Source organism: Patella vulgata, chromosome 7 (genome assembly GCF_932274485.2).
Source record: "Patella vulgata chromosome 7, xgPatVulg1.2, whole genome shotgun sequence".
NCBI classification, from domain to species: domain Eukaryota; kingdom Metazoa; phylum Mollusca; class Gastropoda; family Patellidae; genus Patella; species Patella vulgata.
In genome coordinates, this window is record NC_065885.2 from 37551692 (window position 1) to 37579650 (window position 27959).

The 27959-nt window shown below is 35.6% G+C and overlaps 1 protein-coding gene across 3 annotated transcripts in view; it reads left to right on the top strand.

The window, feature by feature from the left end:
- The window catches only part of LOC126828727 (protein Wnt-5a), a 105338-nt gene that overhangs the window by 43822 nt on the left and 33557 nt on the right, over window positions 1-27959 (top strand). The window contains exons 1-2 of one of the 3 annotated variants that reach the window (XM_050558701.2): window positions 178-328; window positions 19449-19560. In XM_050558701.2, coding sequence (XP_050414658.1) covers window positions 19478-19560 — 83 coding nt within the window. In that variant the 5' untranslated portion in view covers window positions 178-328; window positions 19449-19477. Of the gene's footprint in view, window positions 1-177; window positions 329-19160; window positions 19356-19448; window positions 19561-27959 lie in introns of those variants that run through there. The other 2 variants (XM_050558700.2, XM_050558699.2) reach the window with 2 other exon arrangements.

Below are 27959 nucleotides of genomic sequence, written 5' to 3' on the forward strand. Positions count from 1 at the left end.
TTTAGGGAAAGTTTCTCTCGTAATTGACGGAGGTGTCGTCGCTTGATTGGGTTTCAACCAATCAAATTCTACCTTGAAACCTGTCAATCAAATCGTGTAGTCAATCATCCCAGTGTGGTGAAACCGACGTGAGACGGTGTAGATGGAATTTGAACCCAAATGTGTGCGGAGCGGATACTTAAGTGTTTAAGGTGTTTTGCTTAAAAAGATATATTAGATCATTTAGCTTTGTTGATGAATTCTGTGTCAATACTCGGATTGTAGTAAACCGTTAAGGATATATTTGCTGATTATTTAGAAATATTGCTATAGAGAATATTTATCATAGGTGGGTGTTATTTTTATATATGTTTAATTAAATAATGTGTGTATCTTATAATGTTGAATAATATAGGTAAATATTTATTATCTATTACACTGATAACTTGATGACAGAACTTGTAGATTACACATAGATAAACAGATACTTATATTTAATCAGGGACTAATAATTCCATATTATTGAAAACTAAAATTCAAGAATAACTGTAAATGCATGCAAAATCATGATTTCAGTGATAGTATTTACAGTGTATCACAAATTTTCCAGAATGGTAATTGTGATGTCATCAATTTTTTAAAACAATTGTTGACAGCTTTATTAAGCCATAAATAACCTCAAAGAGCGTTTTCTTAATATTTACGTTATATTCTTTGTGTGTTTGGGCGTTTTGTTATTTTATTTATTGATGTATTTTGGATTATATTTACATGTAAATGTCCGTTTCGCATATATTTCGTTTATCTTCTGTAAGGCATTCATTTCACCATGGCTAATTATCTTTATCAAACTTAATTAGTATGTTTGCCTTCAAACAGCGACAGATTTCTCTTAACCATACCCTTTTATTTTCCGAACCAGGAACATGTATTAATAATGCACAAGGTAAGTTTTTGCGCTGGTATATACATTTTGTTGCCAATTTCATCATTTATATTCGAATATGTAAATTTGAAAAGTTCCTCTGTTAATCCATTGCAATAATTTTGACAAACGTTTAAGGCCCGTTATCGGTTTAGTTTCCATTCTAAATCTTTTTAGCATACTAGAACCATCGATGAGGTTCAATGAGTTTGGCGCTGGCTCCCGGGTTCGATACAGTAAAGTTGTTGGCTTTTGGATTTTCTAGCCTGGTTTTTCCTTGTGCAGGACGGAGTACCTGGTACGCAAAGGCGTCTTGCTATTTATATGGAACTACAAACCGAGGTTCACTCGTGTACCCATTGGCATGCACATTAAAGAGTAGGCGGAAACACCACTGTCTGGGCAAAAACAATTTTCATAGCGTCAGTTCGTATTCGTTAGAGTGATTGGTTAAAAAAAAAACTAAGACAACCATAACCTTTGAACTGAATCATTTTATGAATGAAATTGGTATAACGCACCATAACCAACACCTGTTGTAATATAACTGTAACGTAACACCTTTTAATTAAGGTAAATGTGGCTTTATAAAAGAGGCAAGTTTATAATGTTAATTTGTAAGCTGTAAATGAATAGGCGTCAATATTATTACTGTACCGTAGTAAGTTATAGATATATTCAGGGGAGTGTTCCGAAAAGTGATCTAAGATGTACGAGTAAGATAAAACAAAAATGAATATTAAGAAAGTTGGGAGTTCCTCTTATGAATTTACACATTTGACCAGCGGTCCGGTCGAACTTGTTAGTTAATTGTGGGCGTTGAACAAAATGAAATATGAATTAATACATGGATAAATTCCCTTTGAAGTGAGTTTGGACTATCTCCAGTCGCGCCATAATCATCAAGATTAAAATCAGCTTCTTAGTGGATCATCATATTTTTGTGGGGAAAATCACAAATTTATATTTTCTCACGTGGCCGACCGATCCCATGTCGTTTACAAAATTGAATGACTGCTTTTTCAGTATATCGATATAATTTAATTTCCGGTTGGATGACACATGGTCAAATATAGAGAGAGGCCTTTTAGTTTAGATTCTGTGGCAATATAACACACTTCATTCAGGTTATTTAAGTTCCTTTTTTAAATCTGAGGGGCATCATTCTCTAAGAGTTGGATATTAGTGATGTAATTCACATAGATTTTACATAAATGCCAATCAAAAATGTTTGTACACAGTTCAGGAATAATCGTTTTTAATTCGCTCTTCTGAATTATTTCATCCAATTCATACAGCCTACTAGTTTATTGTCATTAGAATATTTTACCAAACTTCCATCGTTTTGTTCAATTAAACATATTATTCTTTCCCATGCACAACTAAATTTCAAAGCATCTAAAGTTAGCCAGTAAGTTATGTAGATTAACAAAACTGTCCATAAACGGATTGTGAAGTTATCAGAAAATGTTCCCAATATAATTTCATTCTTTGCTTATTGTTTTTTATTTGAAAACAAAATCTATGTGACCCCCCCCCCCCGCCTATAAACGACAAGTGGTATCACCTGTTCTTCTCTGTTTCCTGCACGTCACATACGGTTATAATTCTTCAGAAAATAACTTTAGACGCTATAAAATATTATGGTATGGCAATTTCAAGAATTTCGACATTACTGCAATACATGAATTTCGGAAATACGTTTTAGTAAATGGTAGAATTTGCAAACAAAGCAGTGTTTACGACCGGAATTGCTTTCAAGCAACAGGCATTTTTATTTGACGTCTGTTGAAATCTTTCGATTTACCTGCGGTCAGTGGTAAATTACAATCAACCAAAATTTATGGGCTCTAAGATGAAAGCAGTGTCCACTCACTGATCTAAATGGTCAGTTGACCAGTGTTTGATCTTTGAATACAATCTGTCAATCAATCACACAACTCATCAAAACCTACCCTTTGAATGTCCCCTCCTAAACAATAACACAAACCTTCATTATTTCGTTTCGTTTTACCAGCCCATTGACTTTGTTTCGTTTCGGTAATTAAGGGAGATTAACTTTTGATTTAGTAGTTTTTAATTGCTTTGTTTGGGCTCACGAGTGTTTTCCAAATAATTAAACTGAAGGATTTTGCATTGTTGCCATTGTTGGGCCTTGTTTGTTTACGACACCGTGCCGTTGCTGCTCGATGGTCTTTACTGTGCAGGTTTAAAGGGTAACACCATAATGTCATTATAAGTGCCCTTGACCATTTGAAGTGGTCATTTCTCCGCTTGTTTTACAGAGCGCCTAATGTCGTCAAGATCAAAGTTATTTTTTTTTATTTCAATTACACCTAATGCCCCAGTATCCACCATTTCCATGCGCTTTAAGTTGTCGTTTGTCTGGGTAACACTTGTTTGTTCGTTTTGTCAAATTGAAAACTTTAAAATATTAGCAAGTCTCCTCAAAGGGAAATTAAATGGTTGAAATTAAAATTACTATAGATTAGTCCAATTCAATGATATTCACTGAGAGGCTAGTGTTTCGTACCAGGAGGAATCAAGTCCAACATGGTTGTTGCTATGCAAAAGAGTTTTAAAAGTTATTAATGTCATTTCTTTCCCCGAAGACTTATTATTCTTACAGAACCAAAAATCAATTACATATCTGAACTGTTCACTCGCCATTACCATTATTATGTTAATGGTTTTTGTACATGAAATAATAGCTACACCGAATGTGGCATGCATTTCCATAATGTTCACCACTCTGTTCTGTGGGTCAAAGTCAAACCGGACTAGGGGGATGTTTGCACAATCACTTTTGTGACCGTTACCGTATGGGGTACGGGTAGGAAACTTCACGGGGTGCCTAAAAGGTAAAACAACTTTTATCTTACATCTCATTAACTCTATTTCCGTTCTTGAAAAAGTGTCTCCCTTGGTGGTCTTATGTCACGTTACACGTAGGACTGTTTATAATTTTTGCACCAAATGAGTTAATTATTATTGATATGCATTATATTATTTATAATTTTATGAGATTGATAGGATGAAACTTGTCTTTACGAGTGTGAATATCACTGATATGGATTTGATTGAATTAAAATGGTGGGCGTCAGGATTTATTAAGATATATACCATACATTTTTTACTCGTAAGAAAGCATACATTTTATCTAAAATTTTAACTAAAAAATCAAATTTTAGGAGAAGCCCGCACCAAAGTAACCATTAGCTAAGATGGCCGTGGTTATTCCGGGTGATAATACTACAAGTATGAAATTGATTGAATTAAAATAGCGGACGTTTTTTAGTGTATAAGGAAGTATAAGTTTTATCTAATGTTGTAAATTTAGAGACCAAGATTATGAGAAGGAGAAGTCCGCACCACAGTAACTCCACACTAGATTTCATACCGTCAAATTTACGCCCCATACGAAATTTGAATAATAAATTAATTGTTTTTTTTGGGTTTTTTCAAAAAATGCATTAAAATTTAAAAAAAAACAATTGATCAATTGATGCGTAAACGTTTCTCTGGGATCATAAATGACAATATATTGAATAATTACAGATGAAATTGATATATTTTAAGCCTTAAGGCCACAAAATTGGGATTTGTACCTAACGGCCTAGTCACAAGAGACAGATTGGTAATTGCCGGCCTTGATCGGGTTTAGGAATATAAGAGGAAAAACTAAACATACACTTTCTACATGTATAAATTATGCCCTTACAAGATAACATTGATAATTTGAATACACACTCTTTCCGCGGGATATAATTTTGATTAAATTTTCCTTGTGATTCAGTGTCAACGCATTCGCATATATATATATCTTTAACTTAGATTAAGTCCATCTGGAGGGTGGGGGCACAATCTGTCCATTATTTTTAGTTATGGATTATCAAAGATAGCCTAGGGAGTCTCTGTAAATTTATTTACTGATTTTATATAGGCTCGAAACCCCATATTCGTATACATGTATGTGGTGAACAACTAGTTGTGTGACCATTGTTAAATGGGAAATAAGAAGGGATACGATAATATTGCCATCAATACTATCACACAAACCATTTTGTTAACGCGAATTGTACGTATTTCAAAAGTTAGCAGAGACTACAACAACTTCCGAGGTGAAACTCGAAAAGACAAAATGACAGGCCCCTAATATCGTGGTGTGTTAATTTCCTAATTTCTACTTTTAGTGTTGCATTTTGGCTTAGTATGCGTGTTGGCGCCTTCTTACTGACATGAATAAATACAAAAATATGACGAAGTCGAAAGTCGATATCACGCTACCAAACCAAACTTCAAGTCGAAAAGTTGAATTCACGACAAAACGCGGGGCGCTATTATCGCGGTGTTTCTATTTCTTAATTTCCTATTTTCGAGCCGATTTTGGCTTGTGTAGCGTGCTGTCGCCTCACATTTTGTCGTAACTTCTATGTTTCGTGTTCTGAAGGGGCGCAAAGTAGAAATTACGAATGGTAGTTATAGGCTTCCATACTTTATAGTTGTACACATCCCCATAAGCTTACACATCTTCACTAACTTACACAATGATTAGGGCGCGCACAAAGTTTTGCAAACACTTTATAATGTTTAGCCCAAGATAAATTAGTCAAAAATAAAAATATCCAACACAAAAAGAAGAAAAACTAAGAAAGGGATTTCGTGTCTCGTGTGTTAACAGTGGGAATGGCTGTTAACTTGACAGACAAACAATGATCACCCCCTCGGGGCACCTTGTTAAGAGAAGCAAGTAAAGTACAGAGATGACAGTGTAATATACACGGACTATGGTGGATCGGGTTTACCTCTATTAAACCAGAACAAATTCCCTTTTCTTGTATTCTGCTTCATAAGGCAGGAATTTCAAATTGACGAATCTAATTTGACAAGGAGATCCTCTCTTTCCTTGTCTATTCATTGTGATTACTAACGTGTGAATGAAAAAAAATCGGCTGGATTTTAGGATACTGTAAGTGCGCCACACGTCGAGTGGACGGTATGGGTTGATTGAACTGAACGTATTGTTGGTGAAGATTTAGAACGCTGATGACCGGGGATAAAACGAGTTGAATAGAGGAAAGCCGGAGAATACGTAGGGGCCTTCTGTTAAATATTTTCTATATACAACGTCTTTAAATTGAACATGCACAAACAAAATATGTTTATGGTACATGTACTAACTTCTTTAATCTGAAAATGAAAAAAAATAAAAAGCGCCTCTTTGTACCAACTTCTCTAATCTGAAAATGTACAAAGAAAATACACAATCTTGTACTAACTTCTTTGATTTCAAATTGCACTTTAAGAATTTTGACACATTTTCTTGTTGACCCTATAGCACCAACTTATACATTACCAACTATTTAAGTTAGCAATTGTCCTATAATTTTCACAGAGTAAAATACGTTTCATAATTTGAAAACGCACAAAATAAGAATAGGTGTTATGGTACTTACTTATTTAATCTGAAAATGCACAAACAAAATATGTTTCATGGTGCTAACTTCTTTAATTTGAACATGCACAAACAAACGTGCGCGCAACGAGTGAGTCCAATAAAATGAATTTCCTTATTAATCCACCCACCACCTCATACGTTGCCACTATATGTAAGAAATTAGTCTATAATTTTCACATATCTATTGGGATATATGATATCATACAGTGATAAACGAGCAGCCCCTACAAACAAGAAACTGGTTATTTTTGATAAAACCATGTGTAATAACATATCTGGAATAAGTTCGCTTCAAGTTGGCTCTTTATCGTTGATTATTATTGGATTGTCATCGTGTACCGCATACCCCAGACATGTGGCTAAACCTTGAATTGAAAGTTCAATAGTGTTTTATGACCCGTCGAGATCCCAGTTAAAGTCATACACTCGCCATGTTTTTAAACAATACCTTGTAAATATGTTTTCTGTTTGACAAGGACTATGAGTGAATTGTGCGGCACGTTCGATCGTAACTCGGCACCCAACGCCGCTCTCTTGTGTTAAGATCTTGGGTCCCGGACTGTCAAATTATGCGGTGGGTCTTTTATTACATGTGGTAACCTTCTGTACGTACCAGCACAACCATTGCCAACATTATTTCGCCGGTATTCACATTTTTCTACTGCTTTGGGCATACAAGTTGAAATGTTATACGCCCTGCTTTATTTATATATTTTTTAAAAAATATAAATTTCTCGTAACACAAATACACGATTGTGATTTTTTAACATTGCAATATAATAGACCTTTGTTTGTTTTAGGTGGTTAGTGTATCTTTATATATAAACATTGATCTTATATCTTTATTGTGCATGTAACATTGATACTGCATCTACCTTAAACTTGGTCCTTAAAGGAGAAGTCTCTGGTATATTTTGGTAAATAAAACGGGTTTAGTATCTTACCAAACTTTACCCTAGTCCTGTGCAACTATCCCTTAATTTTGTCATATGTTTCAGTTTCCGTGTGAGCTTGGTCGTAAGTACCGTAATTCCGCGCTGCTCACGTGACTGCATAGCCATTATTATTAGCAAACGCATCATACAACTGAAGAATGGAATTCCGTAATTATATAACCCGGTTAAGCAAATCTATTGATCATTTCCGAACTACTCAATATCTTGATTTGAAATTTTTGATTAATATCCAACCTCTTCTGTGCCCGATTCGAAGCTGTGAAATTATTTTGATACGTGTAGATATCTACATTGATTTTAAGACACATTTATGTCGGATTCTGTCAAATGTATTAACCTTTTGCTCTTTTTCATGTTACTAAGATATGTTATCATGTTCTGATAGATGCTACACGTCTATTTAACACCACATCTACACCAAAACAGCTGTAATATATGGCTTCCTCTGACCCTCTCAGCGTTTTATGTCGGTTAACAAATTAGATATCATGCATTTTAATTTACATGCACATACTTGTACTTGAAGTACCTGGCCAAACTGCTGAATTAATCAGATTTGACAGCCATGATGAAGGCATCACAGCAGAGAGTCTTTATCGAATGTTTTTTTTTAATAAAACTTCTCTGTAATCAAGTAAATTTCATCGACCACTAGATGTAAAAAGCAGACAAAATTCACCCTAAAATACCATGACTTTGGTGTCTAGCCAAAATTTCTTTATTGTTCTAGATGAGAAAATTAGAAAGTAGCAAAATTGTAGAAGAGTTTTGAATAATTACATGCGAGGGGTTAGGTTCTGTTTATCAAGATTTCAGTATTTATCTCGTCAACGCCACTTTCTGTTTTGTATCTAAATTGTTTTAAGCGCTTACTACATACTGGTATATTAGCTCTTTCTTAACCGGGACTTTTTCTTTTATTGTATGTATTATCATTCATTTGGTTGATATTTTGAGAGTATTACAAAACATTATTTAAAAGGGTGAATACAGGATTAGTCGTAATCAAGCTTGCAACAATATATATTTCATCACGCGGAGCAAGCTGCTTGACTAGGGTGGGCCAAATGTTCCCCACGTCTCGTAATCATATTGTTGCCTTTGTATGAGTGAACGTTTTTCAATTACACAATATATTTTTGACATAATGAGGGTTAACCAAAATTTAAGAGTGTCTATGACCCTACACATATGGAGCTGCACTTCTCCCAGGAATCAGATACATGTATCCATGTACATGTATACACCGAGTTAGCCATTGGAAAAGGTTGTGTGATCCACCCCCACCTCTCACACCCAAGCGTATTACAATATACCATGACAGTATACTATTTATGACAATAATATAAATATGATTTTAAAAAAACCCGACATAACAGATTAAGGTATTAACCTCAACGATAGACTCAAGTAGTCATAAACTACGGGCAGATTATTATCATTCATGCGTTTATTTTATTTTATTATATCGCGAGGTGCATAAAAGTGCAATATGTCTTTAGATGAAATTGTGTTAGATCGGATACAAAAAAGAATGGCTTTGGCTTATTTTGCTGCATGGTAGATCTAACACTGTCATTTTTGTTTTACAAATAATCAAAAGTCATAGTGCGGACGATGTTGTATTACTCAGATAACAACAATATTAACTCCATTAATATTTCAACCTGCCTCTGATCCGCCTGGGAAAATATCTCATAAATTCTCATATTAAGCCTTGGACTTAGAGAGCATATTATTTACACGTTTCGTCTTATTAATTGTCAATAACATTAATATCCCCCAGCTTTCAAACCTAAATTTCTAACGTAGTCTTTTCTTCGAGCCGTGACAACTCATTCTCCCGCCAACAATCGGGCTGTCGTCTGCTATCAGAACTCAACAAGTCAGTTTTCACGTCTGTTGTGTCAAACCAGCAGAAGTCGTACTGGGCGCCATTCTCTTCCGTCACTCAGCCGTGTGTGGTTATGAGGATTATTGATAGTATGTACGAAACCACCTTTCTTTTTGTCACCTTATCAATACCCCATATTCCTTTATATCAGACAAAATCTACTCGAGGGGAGCATGGTCCTAATTTTGACAGGCCTAACACCTCCACGCTTGCATCCTACGAATTTCAACAATAAGTCCATTTATTTCACCTGTCCATGGTTACAATGTATGTATATTTAAGGTAAGAGGCTAGTCTCGCATCATGTGAAAGAAGTTATATTGGTTCAGAAAGAAAAGGTGTCAACTCTTAATATATTTACAGAAATCATCCCTGGATTAACAATCGTCTCGGTTCAAGAAGTAACACCAGTTCTTGGTATCCTGTGTAACACAGCTCAGTTATTTCAGAACAGTTTGAAATAAATTGAATCCATTTACGTTTGCATATTTTTTCGATTTGTACGGGACAGCAATCGAATGCAACGCCCGAGGTTGTTCAGAGAGATAACAAGCAATCAGAAATGAAATCGTGTAAATATGTTTCTGTATAATCTTGATAGAATACAAGATCTGTCAAATGACAGCATTCGTCTAACAGCATTCAATTTTTTCTTGACTTTTTATTTTTAATTCATTAAAGAAATGAAGTTATTGGTCTAAAATTTATCAACCATGCAACATAGTAAATTTGGTTAAGTATCAATATTGTTATTAATTCATCAAACCAATCACATCTTGTGGTCATCTACAAATTTATCTTACAAAGCTCCACATTTCCCATTACGTTTGAAAACTCTAATTCTTAAATTGGAATCTATATGACAGCCGTTTCACCGAATTTTTGGTACTTCCATAATGTTCCTTGATATTGAAAACATGGATATAAACACTTGATTTCCTGTCCGAAGTGCAGCAGAATTGGAGGTATGGAAAATCTAGGTTATTTTGGTGGCCATTTTAGAAGTCAAGATGGCGGCCACTAGGTCGCGTCATTTGTTTGGGGTTCATTTGTTTTTAATTACCCATAGGCGTCATAGTACCCCTCTGAAAAGTTTCACGTTTTACTGAAGATATGGACGTACATAATGTATATAATGCTTAGCTGCTTTACTAAAATGTTTATAATAGATACTCTAACTGTAGATGGTATAAATGGTAATATGTTTACAAGAAATACTCTAACTATAGATGGTATAAATGGTTATATGGTAAAATGTTCGCAAGAAATACTATATATGGTATAATGGTAAAATATTTAAAAGAACGACCCTAACTATAGATGGTATTGATGTTTTAGGAGTTGGGAAGTTCAGACTGACTGAACAAATTGGGTATTTATTAAAATCATAAACAACACAGAATTGAAAATATAGAAATGACTCGAAATTTGTCATAGGTCACTGCGAAAATATTTTCGATTTACCGGTTCAAAAATGCATATGCATCGTGATGCATGTACAACTTGATAATCTTGACAAAACCTGTCAATTTAGGTCGACACCCACAGCGAGAATTGTTGGAAAATAGACATAAACTTCTAATAAAACCTTCCCTGGCTAGCAGCTCAATTGTCAGACGAAATGAGGTATTCACAATCAGCCAAGTTGTCAATCAAACAACCACCTTAAAGTTAGTTAGAAATCAGACCGCCATACTACACAGATGTAATTTTTGTCTGTAAAGATAAGATTTACAGGTCGATGCTCCTACTGGGAACCAAGTTTTCTAAACATAAAGCTTTTTATCTTCCTTTATAAACCAGTCTCCTGGTCCGATAGGTTGTCCATACCTGATGACGTACCTATAATCATTGGTCGATAACTGTTTGACTATACGATCTGGATAATCTAGAATCGGGTGGTCCTTGGTCCTAGGCTTATCTACCCAATAACTTGATTTAGCTAGTTACGGCGTTGTGCCCAAGAACACCTGATATCAATGCTTATTCCAGGAATTCGCACGGCCCACAAACTGCGTGCTCTAAACTGCGAGATGTCTAAAACTTCCCTCTGTATTAATCTACAAAAATTAAAATTCGGTGACCAGGGCTATCTGACGATAGATCCCTTTAACGAAAACTTGTCAAGTATTTTTCAAAAAGATATCGTTATCTATTTATGTATATCCAAAGCAGAATCTTTATCAAAAATTTGATCTTATTTCAAATGGCTCAGCAGGTTTGTTCGACCCTAACCCAAATTTCCTCCTGTATATCTTTTGATTTTGCGGCTTAAGATTATCTCTTGATCTGATGACTCAACTTCCAAACTTCGTGCCTTTGATATAGATCAAGTTATGACTCATCGAAGATTATTCACGATAAGGTCTTATTTGAGCAATTTAAAAAAAAACATCTGAATAGACTCCAGACCTCCCTTTTAATAATTAAATTAAATTCAAAAAGCTTTTAAGTATTCGAAATTTTGGTGGCTTGTTTGGTTTTGTGATTTGCCGGGTCTATGTTGGTTGTTTTTGTGGTGGTGGAGGTTTTACCCATAACCGTGTTACTTCGTGCGACTAGATGTTGTTTTTATTTTAATATTTGGACGATTAAGATTTTTGAGAACCATAACGTTCTTACTATTTATACTTTACATTTTGTTGAAACTGGACTATGAGATACATTGTGGGTAAAATATCCTTACACATGCCACATTTGTATAAAATCATAAATTTGCATAAAGGACATGCCCTTTACAATATCCATACATGTATATCATTTTGTGTGATATGGGGTTAATGAAGAATCGTAGATTGGAGGTGATTTTTTGTGTGGGTTAATGTATTGAAAACCTAGATTTTGTTACCCACCTATAAACACTTCGTTCTCGAATTATTCATTATGGCAACATTGTGTTACATGTTAACATGTACAATAAAAATGATTGCGGTTGACGGATGGAGATATGATGACCTAAAAATTTGAACTATTTGTCAAGTGATGACAGTTAAATGGTGATTCATTGATAACTATACACCAAAATACAAGACAGTACACGTAGACAGTGGCCTCCTCTATGATAATATAGCATGCAGCTATTATCTTTCTCTACATGGTACATTTAATAAATACTTGGTGGTGGTCTATCTTGTATTACAGATTTATATATTATATATATATATACATGTTCAGCCATCAGTCAGTAGCTTGGGCGTCTGAAATTAAAGTCCCAATTATCTAACAATTTGGCAATAGATCGGAAAGGGTGTCGCCAGATGTTAATTAGCGTTCGCCCTGTTAACATCTAATCCAGTGTTCCAGCGATCCAGTGTTCCAAGCTAGATATGATTAACCGACAAGGGTATAACGAAATGTCTAACTGACGTGCTCGGTAGATGGAAAACATACTATCTATTACAATCCTAGAAAAAGAACAACACATCTGCATGGCGACACCCGACATGTTCCACAAACGTTTCTCCAGGGTTCTAGTCCTCGCAGTGTCTTACTCCGACGTATTTCGAAGAATAGAAATCATGTCTTATTTCGGAGAAATTAAGCTATGGAAAGTCGTACTCATTTCCGGGTCGAGAGTCCTCAAAAGAATTAAATAGCTAGAAATGGTAATCCCCCAAAACAAAATCAAACAAATTCTACAATTAATAATTCTAAAAGCAGACTACGGAGATGATAGAGTTAGGAAAAGAGTGAATGGTGAACATCACTCCCGAAAAAATAACCTCTTGGCTCTGAAAAGACCACATTCGCCTAAGTGGAAGCGGACATAAAATACGCCAAAGAAGGAAGAAGTGACAGGCCGTGCTTACTCTTTCCGTAACACGTATTTGCACTCCTCATATATTTCGGGAGCCAGGGTGTCGCAGTACGTTCGACGTTGGCTTGCTAACCTGGAGGTCTCGTGTTTGATCCGTGTATTGACCGAGAAATTTCGTCGGGATTTTCCGGTGTGGGCCCCTCTTATCAATGGTGCAGGACGGAGGGCCTGGCAATGGACAACGTACAATCGTCCGGATGGGACGAAAAACCGAGGTCCCGTGTACACATTGATAGTTGGAATTCGATATATGAGTAGGCCGTAGCGCCGCTGTCCTGGAAAAATTTCCCTCATAGCACACTGTATAGATAGCGTATGTCCGTCTTCATTAGCCAAGTCGGAACAGAACAGTTGACTGTAGCTTTCTTCCGACTGGCTTCGGCTTCTGGAACTATAAAGACACATTTCCAAACGGGTATCACCAAGGAGCACTGCATGCTTTCCCAATCTAGAACATCAAAAATGACACTACCCCTATTTAGAAAGAAGTCATGGTGACTCAGTGAGTAAGAAACTAGCTCACTAATCGGTAGGTCTGGGGTTCAATTCCGGTGAAGCCGAGAAAGTTCCCTGAGATTTGTCAGCGTGCTTTGCCTTATCAGAGGTTCAGGACATAGGGCCTGGTAAGGGACAGTGTCTAGTCGCTCGATTAGGAGGATTAGCATTTCACGTAAAACAACTGTTGATATTTTGAATTCGAATTAACAGTGGACCTTAGCTCCACTGCCCGGGCAAAATTCCCTCGCAGCAGAACTGCATTGCGTATGCCCGGGCAAAATTCCCTCACAGCACAACTGCATGGCGTATGCCCGTCTTCATTAGCCCGGGTGGAGCAGAACAGTAGGACGTTAAACCCCATTTGATTTCATTAATACTGGGTTTAATAACTTAGGATATATATTATTTTACTAAGTACGATAGCCCACGATAAACGTGCATATCTTTTAATCTGTGACAATATTTGAGAAAAAAAGACATGTTATATATTATAAGGTGACAAGTATATTAAAGCGAGTGTTGTAATTTGAATATGTTCAGATAGGATCTGTTCACTCACCCTGTTAACCTACTCCTTACTACATGACATATATCTTTACTTACCTGTCACTCATTTTACCTATCTTTACCTATATAACACATAGGTAATACGTAGAGTATAATATATACATAGGTAATTAGTAGATCTAATCTCTTAATCTCATATCGTCTACACCCTTAATACAATAATACTTGTAGTTGTATTGTAAGTATTTTATGCCTAAATCTATATAGTTAGAGATATTTTGAGTGGCACTGCTAAATGAAATAGGTACCTTTGATATTCAAAAATTAAATGAATGTGCTATATTTATTGATCATAATACCACCAATACTGGTGTCGTAAATGCGATTCCGACTGACAAAGGTGGGAGGTGTGGGGGGGGGGGGGGTGCTGTTTAACCTGTTGGGGTTTCCATGGGACATCCCCTCGCAACTCAACACACTGCTATTGAATTATTGGAATAAAATATACGATAGGTTAATTTAGTTTCGAGATGATACAGCGTGTTTTAATTTAGGTTAATAGAACGTCAACCCTTAATGGGTAACATTACTATATACATTAACCGTCGCGTAAAAAATGTTTACAGTTAACAGTCATTTAACATTTTTCTAATGTAATTGCTTCAGTAGATACAGGTATACACCAGTGTTTGCATCCTACAAACAAACATTACCTTTACTGTTTATATATCAAATGAGCTACACTTGTAATAGATGAATGTGGCTTAATGGTTAGTTTGTAGTATTCAACCGAATGTCAGCACAACATTTCCTTTATAACATTCTAGTATTCTAAAAAAACCACCAAATAGTTTTAGATAAGAGCGAAATGTTAAGTTAAAGAATATACCAGGTATACACTGTGCTAGCATGTCCACGAAATACAACTGATGATTTTTAAAACATCCGGTACTATTACCGCCACCATGTCCACAAAATGTACAATTAATGAATTCAACGAAATCGAATAAAAATTTAGATAGATTCTATGACAAGTTGAGCTTAGTTTCCAGCAAACAGAACATTCCTTACAGAATTTATATTTGATACTTTGCACTGAGTACAAGTCCCTATTTTCATCAAGGACCACGAGAGTATTTCCTGATTTCCCATATTGTCACGAATTAATGAAGAGCAAGTCAGAGAGAGAGAAAGAGAGGGCTGTGTGTGTGTGTGTGTGGGGGGGGGGGGTAACGTGCACTAAGTCATTTCGGTACTAACATGTGGTTCAATATTTCGTTTGCGCGTAGAGGCCTTTTAGCAGTGGGGGGAAACCCGATGACCCCGCGAAAGCCCACGAGGTTGGACAGGCGACCCTACTACTTGCCACGTACACACACACACCACCACCACCACCAGCCCAAAGTCAGACAGACAAGTCAAATAGACCCAGAACCCGCAAAACGAAGGCTAGCAGTAACCTCCTCGGGCTGAGTTAACTCTTTGTGAGAAATAATACAACAGATGCTTATTTTTTTTTAATTTAAACGTTTCAGGAACAGGTGACAATACAACAATACCTGTTATTCATCAGCAACCATTTTCTTTCATTCCAAAGACAAGGTTCCTGTTATTTAGTCTACTTGTAGAACTTAATATGCTTGGCACCAGTTTTTCGAGAAAAAGTGGAATTCCCCTTCACTTAAAGTTTTGATTTCAGATCTAATTCCTTCAAAACAATTTCGTTTTTGTTAAATAAGACATCTAATTGGTTGATGATTGGGCTTATAAGCGTGTTATCAATTGTATTAAAGTCTTTCAACTATAATATTACCCTCAGCGCAATCTGTGAATATTAGTTGCTCTGTGTCTTATCAAATACTTCCAATTACATGTAGTGTAAACGGTTCTATTTTGGTCGAGAAATTATGAACGATAATATTAAGCAGGCTTTTATTGAAAGATTATTGTTGGCCAATCTAGACTCATACGGTAGACGAAATTAGTCCTCAATATCCTGCGTTACTTTAATGGTCTAAGAGGTTTAAATCTGTTCTTTTTTTTTTAATGTCGTGCGCTACCTTCATTTCAGTCATTTATAATTTTTAACTTATATCTCAAATTGAAACGCATCAAGTAAATTGATATTTGATGGGAGCTTTAAAATTTCTTAGTTATAGTTTTATTAAAACTTTGGCAGAATTGTTCAAGGATCAGTTTCAGCAGTTACAATAGAACTATATGGACCAGGAACGAAACATGACGGCATCGCCGTCATCATGGAATTGTGACGTTATATATGTCAATCAATGCGCAATTGCCCAGGACACAAGCATGCCAAGTTTAATGTCGATCGTTCTGGTATACAAAGAGTGTCGCCCACAAGCAGAATAGGTGCAACACTAAGAAGATGGGTGGCGCTTGTGGCCCAGTTCTTGGTCCAGAATGTGTACCTATACATAAAGCCACGTATGTAAAGTAAACTGTTATATTTACGATATCGTGGGACCCAGAAGCCTAGACGTTGGATGTTCACTAGATATAGGAGTCATGGAGCTCCTCGATACTCCAATAAAATGAGTTCTCGTTTAGAAGATTTACATTCTTGAATTTTAAATATTACCAAAATTTCGACGATTGTCATTTGTTTAATACGAGTATGGAGTACAAAGTGATTAAGAAACAGCGTACCTGAAGTAAAATAGACATTGTTAATATTATGTTGTTAAGTTTGTGCTGGCTGTTGCAATATTCCTTTATACTGTTTAGATAACCCACAGTTTATGGGACCGGTTATTGCTCTTTAATGAATGTTATGGTTTCTACTCTATGTGCTTATATCTCTTGTATCGTTTTTACCAAGGAGTATAAATTGATTTTAAAATAACGCGATGCTTCATGATTTACTAACAATTTATGAACCACTTCTGTTCGTCTGGGTTCAAATCTTGAGGAATTTCATATTGAGATTCTGTGCAAGCTATCACAATTTATCTCCTTTTTTTCCCAGGGACAAAACATGTGTTATTCATGGCGCCTTTCATATAAATTAATACAGAACATATTGTTTTTCTTTCGTTGAATTTGGTAGAATGTTAAATCTACAGTAAGTTTTAAAAGAAATGGGACGATGGTACTTCCAGGAATCCAGCACGTTGTTTGGGCCCCTTTTCTATGATACATCTCCTTTGTGTTATACGTCTCGTATTATAATGACCAACAAACCTGTAAAGTTTAGGGAGGGGCTGGTGTGTGTGGGGGAGGGGGGTCCGTGTGTTAGGCACCGGGTTTCTATCCCCTTGTAGGCTAAGAAAGTTTCAAGGGATTCCCCAGCATAGTTTCCCATTGTCAATAGTGTGGGACAGAGAGCCTGGCAAGGGCAGCGTCCAGTCGTTCGGTTGGGACGAAAAACCGAGGTCCCTGATACGAGTTGGTGTACACTTAAAAGAACCCTTGACGGTTGGAATTATATAACCCGTCTATATTAGCCCAGTCTCGGTGTTGAAAAGTAGGACGTTAAACCTCATTTTTAGAGACATCATTTATGAATCTCAGTTTCTTCCTTCCAAAATGACAGGGGGGTTGGGATGGCCTAGTGGTCTAGAGTGCCGCGCTTCGACCTCTGGCTGGCCGGTCACCTCTGGCTTGCGGCTGTGGTTTCGAGCCCTGGTGTGAGCGTATGTGGCATGGAGATAGGGGCGCCTTCTCAACCTCGTGGGTTTCCTCCGGGCACTCCGGTTTCCTCCCACTGCTAAAGACCTCTACGCGCAAGCGAATTATTGAAATAAAATTAAACCATATGTTAGTCCCGAAATGACCTAGTTGTGTCGAGTGGACGTTAAACCCCATTTCTCTCTCTCTCTCTCCAAAATGACAGCGTTTTTTTTTGTTTTTTTTGGGGGGGGTTTTTGTTTGTTTGTTTGGTTTTTTTGTTTGTTTAATCCTTAATACAGCATCGAATTCCAACTATCATGGGTTCATTTACGTGCACGCCGACGATTAATTAGTGGATCTTGGGTTTTAGTTTTATCCGAACGACTAGACGCATTTTCCTTATCAGGCCCTCCGCCCTGCGCCGCTGAAATGGGGAATACCAGACTGGAAAAATCCTCGAGGAACATTCTCGATCAACGCCGGGATCGAACCCGGGAACGTCCGATTATTGAACTAGCGCCATAGACTGGTATTATTTTAAGCTTACAAGTCAGCATAGATTGACAGGTATTTGCGGATGTCGTTCATTCTAAAACATGTGATACCACTTCACGTTTGATTGAGACGTCTGTAGTAGACCTTGGGCATTTTTGTGAAGTTTCCATCTTAGTTTTAGACAAATGAAATGAAATGGGGTTTAACGTCCAACTTTTCTGTTCCGATTGGGCTAATGAAGACGGACATGCAGTACGCTATATGGGAAATTTTTGCCTGGACAACGGAGCTACGGTTTACTTTTATTTCGAATTCCAACTGGGAAGGGTTCTTTTACGAGAATGTCTACACGGGACCTCGTGTTTTTTACTATCCGAACGACTAGACGTTGTTCCTTGTCAAGTCCCCCCCCCCCCCGCCCTGCGCCACTGACAAGGGGAAACCACACCGGAAAATCGCGATGAACTTTCTCGGTTAACATCGGGATCGAGCCCGAGACCTGCAAATCAGCGAGTGGGTGTCTTACTCACTGACAAAAGTTAATTGTATTTCAAATGTTTTGAAGTAAGGGCGCTGTAAAATATACACAAATGCGAAAAACTAGGCAGTGTTCTTGATCTTAAAACATGTCAGTATATCTTTAAAGAACAGGTGGGATTTCTTATTAATCAACACTAGAATAGATGCAGGTAATTCGACTCACACGAGACGTCGAAAATCTGAAAATCATCAAAATCTAAGAAAAGAGTCCGTCTCCCGGCAACCACTTAAGATCTCCTCTCTTCTTAGGTGCCTTTAACTGCAGACTGGCAATGCTTATATTTAACCTTCCGCAAACAAAATAGAATATGGCCTCAACATTAAACACGTTCCAAAATACTATAAAACAGGGGGTAACCCGAATGAAATTTTTAATCATTGGTAATCACAGCAATAGTGGCCAATCAGAATCAAGGATATATGTGTCTGCTACTGTGTGAATGACAGGCAGCCACATGAAGTGATCAATCAGCGAAAGAGTTGTTGGCTGTAGCGGTGTACGTTATCGTCTGCTCCATGAAAAAGAGTCGTGCATAAATATACAGACATACGATAAAAGGGGTTGGCTTAAATCAAAGTGTGATACACGGCAAAAGTTTTTTTCGTGAAGAAAAGTGGTGTCAAGATGTAATGAAGGCCGAATGGAGCTTTATGTGAGGATTAAAAATGGATGTTAATGTGATCGGTGAATAGAATGTGTTCCTCATCGACTTATCATGTGAATATTGTGTTATTTTTTATTATAGATTTGTCCGAAACGAAGTGATATGATAACATGGCTGAACTAGCAAGGCGATGGAGTGTCATACTTCTCATCGCGCTTCAAACTCTTTTAGTTTCTACTCTGGATATGTGGTGGTAAGACATTTTAAATATTTTTCTATTTTGTGTTAGTGCGTGCCGCTGTTTATTGCTTTTAAAATACCCACGACTATTCATAAACACGCTTTTTAAATTCCATGTAGTAAGCGGGTCAATATTATGAATCTGCTATAATACTTGAAATTATGCAACAGTATAAACTAGAATTATCCGCGATCGACATAAAACTTGCATATAGTTTCGATATTCGCGTATTTTCTCTCTGTCTTTACCTATATGATATATTTTATACAATGTACATATATAAATGTTGGCAGTTTGTTTCACACAGGGAGTCTACAATTACGATCAAATTTAGCAGCTAGACTGATACGTGTACGTTATATATTCCCACTTAAATAACTCTATGGAAAGCAACCCCATACATTCGCACATGTATTTATTTTTACATCCATGTTTAGTAACAGCTACATTGTGAACATCTTTGTCGGAAACATATTTTAACCGAGTTTTCAGGGCGCCCCATCTCTTATTTGAGCGTTAATAATACAAACCCCGAATTAAGAAGCCATTTTTCACTCTCGAGTTGTAAAGCTCTCTTGTCCGTCCACGAGCTTTGTTAACAAAGATTTCAACCCCATGGTATTAAATTGTTAGATTCGAATTCAAAAGTAAGCCACCCATGCCCTCATCTCTATTTATATAGCTAAATAGACTGATCAACATTTCTGAATATCGGAATTGATATCATGCAAGAACACTGAAGACCTTTCTTTTAAATACATGGTTGGGGAATAAAAACTGGGGAAAAAGAACTATTGTCAAAATCGATTAAAAAGAAGCATTTTTGTTAAAAGTATTACTTGGTCATGTTTTATGTGAATTTGTCTGAAGTTATAGATAGATACAATAGTAGATACAGCATACAACACGGGGTGGCATATACCAGTTTATAAACAAACATGCGGGAATAATTCAACAAATATTTGTGTATGCATGTACATGTGGGTTATCAAAATAAGAATAATCAGCATGTATTCTCTTATATTATATTCAAAAACCACAGTCTAAAAATACTGAGCATTCTTTAAGTCATCGCATGAGATATTCTCTTCTGTTTCTTTCCTAAATTCGTATATGAGTTTAAGACTATGTTTGGCTTTAAGGAAACAGTCTAGGTCGAAATTGTATTGTGTTTTTGATGTAGAACAAAAGTTACCTGTCAAACATTTTCAACAGCTTTTCAGCCGAATGTATAATAAGTCGAATAAAATATTATTATAATAGAAGTACATAGCTTGAAATAGTCAGATTTTCTAGACACAACCGATTGACCATGTAATGAAATGTTTGGAATTGGGTATATATGTATACAAATCCATGATAACAATAATAACGATAATGCCAAAATAAGTGGAAACCTTATATACTCCTGTAATTGCATGAATGACCTAAAAAGATTAACTTACAAAATCATATATATACCTACCCATTGGTGTTACATATCCCGACTGTCGGTTTAAGAGGGGGTAGTGAGTTCATATTGTATGCCATCATGGTAATGCAGAGTTCTTACATGCCCTGTTCAATTCTTTTAACATACATGGTCTTTCTTTTCTCACTTTATAATATATACCTGCACTGTTAAACTTAAAACATGCCAAATCATTTCTCACTTATCCCACATATATAGTTTACATTATAATGGCGATAAAATCAACGTTTACCCATTATAACACCACTGACACTTTGAAATGTTTTCATTATTTTCACCTTGTGTCCAAAGTTCCAGAGTTTCTGATAAAAAAAATTAGTACACTCGCATTCATGTCAACCGGGTTCATCATGATAGTTTCCATTACGTCTCAGAATAAAATATCGTCTAGGCTTTTTTTCTGTAGAATTCATATTTTTAGCACTTTGATAACATTTGGAGAGAAAAGGGTGTATTGAAATTTGGTTTGATGGTTCTTGTGCTGATATTTTTCCTACTTTAGATATAATAATGACTTCTTTAACATGTTTATACTAACAAAATAAATTTCGAAGAATATTTACATGAACCATTTCTAAATTATAATGCAAATTTGTACAAAATTTATTGATAATCTTTTAATTATTAGTAAATCAATCTTAATTCAAGTGTTAGTAGAATAGGAAATAACAAATATTTGACTTGTATGCCACCCAACTTACTCAAATTTTGATTTCAGAAAAACTGAGTCATTTAAGTTAAAGTACAACATCCATTAGATGAAAAAATTGCTATTTTAAGAGGGTCATTATATGTCTAAATTAAGTACCTGCAAATACTTTTCTGCTAACTTTTTGTGAAATAACGATTAAAATGTAATTTACTATAACGTTTACTACTACATGTTATGTTTTTATTTTGCATTTTGCTATTTAGTAGAAATAATGAAAGTTTAATTATTGAATTGGCAGATGTTCTGTATACGTCTCTTACATTGCTTAAACGATAAAATAACTACATAAAAAATATAATTCGCATATTTTAATTGAAAAAGAAAGATTAATTATTGTTTGTATACTCATTATTATAAACAAAAACTGGTATAATAGGCTAATTAAATATAAACAATTATCAATTAAGATTATTCTTTTTTATTTATGTTATAGCCCATGTCTTATCTTTCAAATTAAAAACAAATAATATTGTATAAGTTTAGAGTTGGTGTAAGGACTCCGCATAATTTAAATATTTTAGAGGTATTATGTTTTATCAAGGTTCTGTTTTTCTATGGCCTGTGTTATATTAGTGTCACTTGAGACCTACTCGTTTTACTTCAATTTCTTGTTTACTTTGATCGCTGAGGTTATATTACATTTAAACGTGTTTATATATCATTAAGAAATTAATCGACGTTCTCATTGGCTTCTCAAACACTTCAACTTCCAATCATAAAAGACCCCTTGTACATTTCATCAAATGATTTGACGTTAAGTCTATAACGTGTCTAAATGTCAATAAATAAGGTGAATTTATTTAAAGAGGGGGATTTGACTGCCATATCATCGAACTTGGAAGAGTAGTACATATAGTCGTAGCACTACTATCGTTGTAGTATAGTATGGATTTGAAGTATGAACTGCAGTAAAATTGCTTTCACACAAGTTTGAACTTTTGATATCGATAGTGTAGTGGTAGTATTGATTTACATATAATATCGATTATAAATGAATTCGATTATCGATATAATAATATCGATACATTGTTATGCCGTTGGAAATAAGGCATAGAAAACATGCATACCTGGACAACGACACCCAACACCTACTCTACATACAGATCATATCAGCCTTGAGTTTGTAATACCAGACACTGCAACTGTTAGCACGCGTGTTTGCCTTTAAATATGCTTATCAATGACCGTACGCTTTCCATTATTTATAAAGATGCTAGACATCTTTGTTTTAGATGAAAATTAATTATTGAATTTGGTTGATCTGATGTATTATTTCAGTTAGTGGTGGGGAATTTGTATACGATTTGATTTTAGTCTCTAAAGATTTGTTATTGGCTTACTGTGTGGACAGTGAAACACACAATAGGTTATATCTCAAAACTGGCTCTATCTGCAATGTAGACGTAAATTTTGAACGAAGACCGATTTTCACCCCACAAAACAACGAATTCGACAATTTTATTTTTGACCCAAATTATTTTAAGTTATTTATTTAAAATGCTAGCAGTCTCGTATACATTTCTAATTCGTTCACCAACACGGACCAAGTAGACATTCATATCTACAAGTGGTATATTATCGCGGATTAACCATTAATGAGACGTTAATCTACTGTAATGACCCGATAAACGGATTAGATAAATCCAATTGTTTAGTATAAAGAACTACTAAATGAGTCGAGATAAAGAGCAGTCTTACGATCAGTAAATCAAGTAGCAATGTAAGACCTCAAATTCTCCATTTTGTTGACTTTATGCTGTAACAATAAACTACTTCTATTTACACGACTTCCATTTATTGTTTTATCATTTTCTGACTAACTGCATCGGGCTTCATGCTCGACCCGATAAAAAATTCGTGTTTTGAAACCCAACCCCTATGTTTATAGCTATAAAGAAATTGTATAAAATACAGAAACAAATATTGGAGAAAGATTATCTTATATCGAGGTTTTTCGACAGCGAATAGACTCAAATTAAAAGCCATGATGTGTTTTATTGTTGATACGAGTGGTATATTGCTTCTACTCTATTTTATCAAAAGGTTCTCAATTTTCCGAAGTACACTTTCAAAAACACAGTCTTCGTTTTGTTGGAATAATATTTGAACAAAGTGTTTATAGATAGTCCATGGAACGCTATAAATTTATAATAAGATGTTTAGATATTTGATATAAATTTATATTTACTTATTCACTATTTACAGTTTTAATTAATTACTATAAACTTATACAGTTTTATATATTGATTATTCAGTTTACTATAAACCTATTACGCAGTTTACTATAAACTTATTACACAGTAACAGCGTCAACTTCAAAATTCCATGTCCAAACTAATGTGTTACTGTTGGTGCTGGAGTCTTATTGAAGTGGACATGTTACTTTTGTCAGAACACGGGTCGGTCGAAACACGTATTTTTTCTGTAAGTGTTTCTTTTTTATTTATTTATTTTTATTTTTTATTTCTTTTTTTTTGGGGGGGGGGGGGGATTTAGTCAGTTTGTGCAGCCAAAACTGTACATGGTGCAAACATTCTGTCAACGTAGATGTTGTTGGCCCCCGTGGATCTATTTACTAAATATAAATTGGGTCATTTTTGACAAACAGGAAGTGTTTTACGGATGGGACAAAAAATAATCTCGGTTATTTCTCAACGGATCATCTTCGTTTTTTCATTTTTGGATTCTTTGGACCTATCCCATATGGGCTCTGACTGGCGGTTTTTCGAAATTCCGAAGTTCGTTCGATTAATATTACATGTAGCATCAAAGATTTGCGAAAGTTTCCTTCATCATTTTTTCGACATTCAAGATGGCGTATCTCCGTCACTATTTGAGGTATCAAGTTGAAACTTGATAGGAATAAGGAACACATCGATGCCTTGAAAATGGCACATTCAAAAATTTTGTGACCACTTCCGAAAACTAGGCCAAAAATGACATATGGTGGTGTTATCCCCAGATATTATCATTCATTTTCAGTGACCTTGTTCGATAACATTTCCAATCGTTTGGCCGCCATTTTGGATTTTACAAAAAATCTTCAAATCGATATTCAGCCGCCATTTTGATTCTAATTTTCGAAAACGTTTTTTTTAACCTTTGAATTCTCTTCTTCTAATGACCCTTTTAATGACCCTTGACGTTTTCATATATGATGGCCCACACGACAACTAACAATTAATATCAAAATGTTCCATCTTGAAGTATAACTTCCGGTTTTATTAAGAGTTCAAAATGACAGGTTTCTCCACTTTAATAGGTATTGGATCTTACTATACTCAATAATGCATGGTGTAACTTGATTTTTGACGTGACAAGGCGTGACCTGACGTGCTGAAATACGTCAGAACTCTTTGGAGTTCCAGTTTATTTTTGGAATTTAACAGTTATTTTATAGATTGGTTTTCAAAACGGCCGGCGCTTATCCCATGGTTTTCTTCAAGGAATTATATAGTCATTTCGGAATTATTATTAGATGCCATCGACAAGACAGCTTATGCTTAAAATATTCCCTTTTTCCGCGCGGGGATGGGGGTGGGGGTGTTGACATTTGACACCAACATTACCTAATCACCCTTCTAACCAGTAGCAATTAATGTAGAAACTTTCGTTGGTCCACTGTACACATCTCTATGTATTCCTTAACTTGACATGCAAACTAAAAGTGAGACGGCTGCCATCTGATACAGAAACCGAAAGGGAACTAGATCGCGGCCGAGAGTTACATCAAGGACATTAGATGACTCTCAAATTACATAGTTAACTTATCTTGTACTAAAACAGACGTGCATTATGCCCAAGTTGATAAAATTTCACAATTTACCCTTAGAAAGAAAAAATATCTTAAGTGTCACTAATTTATTCACGGTGTCATCGATTCTGTTATCTGAGATTCTAGACTTATTGCGTTGATAGAAAATGCCACTTTTCTCTATATGGCGATTCAAACAATTGACCAGAAAAAGTTTCTATAAATTAGTATACATTTTTGAAATATTCTTCTTGGGCAACATCTTAATGTAGACTTTATCTTGAAATAAAAAGTATTCTCTATTTAGACACGCCACACAGTCGTTGTTGTCCTGAACGTTTGGAGCGAAGCTAAAATCGAATAACGGACGAGAAAAATACCATAAAACTGATGTGATAACGATTTATTCATAACTTATTTTTTGTTCTCTATTTAAATTCATCTCGATGCATATCTGTTGAATTTTATTGTTCGTGTTCATACAGTATTACAAGATGTTATCTCTTTGGCAGTTACTTTTTTTTGGGGGGGGGGGGAGTGGGATATTTCTAAAGATCTGGACGCTTGACTAGGGTTTCCGCGTTGGTCCCTGTCCAACCTCGTGGGTTTTCTCCGGGTCCTCCGGTTTCCTCCCACTGCTAAAGACCCCTAAGCGCAAGCGAATTATTGAAATAAAATTAAACCATATGTTAGTCCCGAAATGACCTAGTCTGTGTCGAGTGGACGTTGTTAAACTCTACTTCTCTCTCTCTCTCTCTCTCTCTCTCTCTCTCTCTCTGCCCACCCCGCGTTGTTAGATAAGAAGATCCTTCGGGAATATTCAAGTCCGGGTTCCTAAATGTAACCCGGGGTTAATACTGAAAGAGTATCTATTATACATGTAATCTTCCAGAGACAGTTACAACCCTTCGTACCTAACTCGAATAAAAAAAAACTGCCCACTATGTATTCCAAATTTCGTTTTAAAGTATTGTTGCCTCCAAAAGTGTTACTTTTTTCCGGATCACCTGGTATCATTTCATGCAGTCTCATATGACCCCCACGCCACCCCCTGTGTCATTTTCTTCTAAATGCCATATTTGTGTACTATTTCTTTTTTTGTTTGGCAATTTCATTGAAAGTTGATAATCGAGTCATAGTTCTTAAGGTGATATTATGTATATACATCAATTTTTTCTTCCAAACATGATACGACTACATGTGCGTTTTATGTACGTTAATTATGAGGTGTTACCAGCCCTGAGCTCCAGATGGTCCACAACCTTCCAAACTCAGTATAGCTCGTTACGTAATCAGAGATACAACCCGAAATATGGTTTAACTTATTATTTCTACCTTTTTCTACTTTTCTCCAGTTTCTCTGTTGATGTTGTAAGCGAGTTCTGTGTTAATGTAGTGGCTAAGTGGGTGGATCAACATTTTTTTACTGCAAAATTGTAAGGAGTTGCGCCTTTTAGTACAGGCATGAAAACAACCCTTTTAATAACGCTGTTGAAAAACCATTTAAATGTAATTCGAGGCGCACGTGCTAGGCTATTTTGTAATGTCTATAAATATAAATTTCCCTACCTCATACTTTCAGGTTTTCAAGTAACATTTTCTCCAGTTATACCCAAATATCTTCAATCTTGATACTCGACGATTTCTTAGGTTTTTCGCTGCTCCAAATTGATAATGTCAGCATTGTAAAACAAACCGAAATAAGTTTATGTTTTAACTGCAGATGCACAATAACAAATTTATCTCACAAAGTACTAACCAAACAGAGAAATAGACTTGCCAACAACAATTCTCTAAAATCCACGCGTTGACACAGCATAGAGTTTACCGAAATGATTTTGGCAGGGGAATTATTATAGAAAATTAGATTGTGATCAATCCCATAATCTACTCTCCATTTGATGTCAGGATTTTAACAGAAAACAATTCTGCTTTAAATTATGTATTATAATTTGGGTGCCAGCACAAAGCGAACGAGTCTTAAGTAAAGTGAAATTGAACATTAAAACAAGTTGTATGGTGACCAGGTGAGAAAAACTCAATAGTCTTGTACTGATAACTTTTAACCAGTAATAAAGACCAATTTCCCTATGTTATTCAATCGTCAATAATCACAGAGAGCCCGTAAACCCTTCAAAATCTAAAATTGTGGTTGTGGTATGAATGACTAAGTTAGAATAATACGTATCAAAAGTAGGATGTATAACATTTATGTGAGACATTCAACGCGAACTTAATGCACTTTTTTAAAAAAAACTAAGCTGTATGTGTGGCAAAGCAAAAATGCACCATTTTTTGTTAGGTTGTGTTATTCTACATATAATTTTAATTTTCAGTGTGTATTGACGCGAATTGTGATAAAGAAACAGCAATAATTTTAACCTCTCAAGCAGCGCCTTTCTTTAATATCACATATTTTATTTTAAAGAGCTTTTGTGATCATTATACTCGATCTGGGAACATTTTCAAACGTA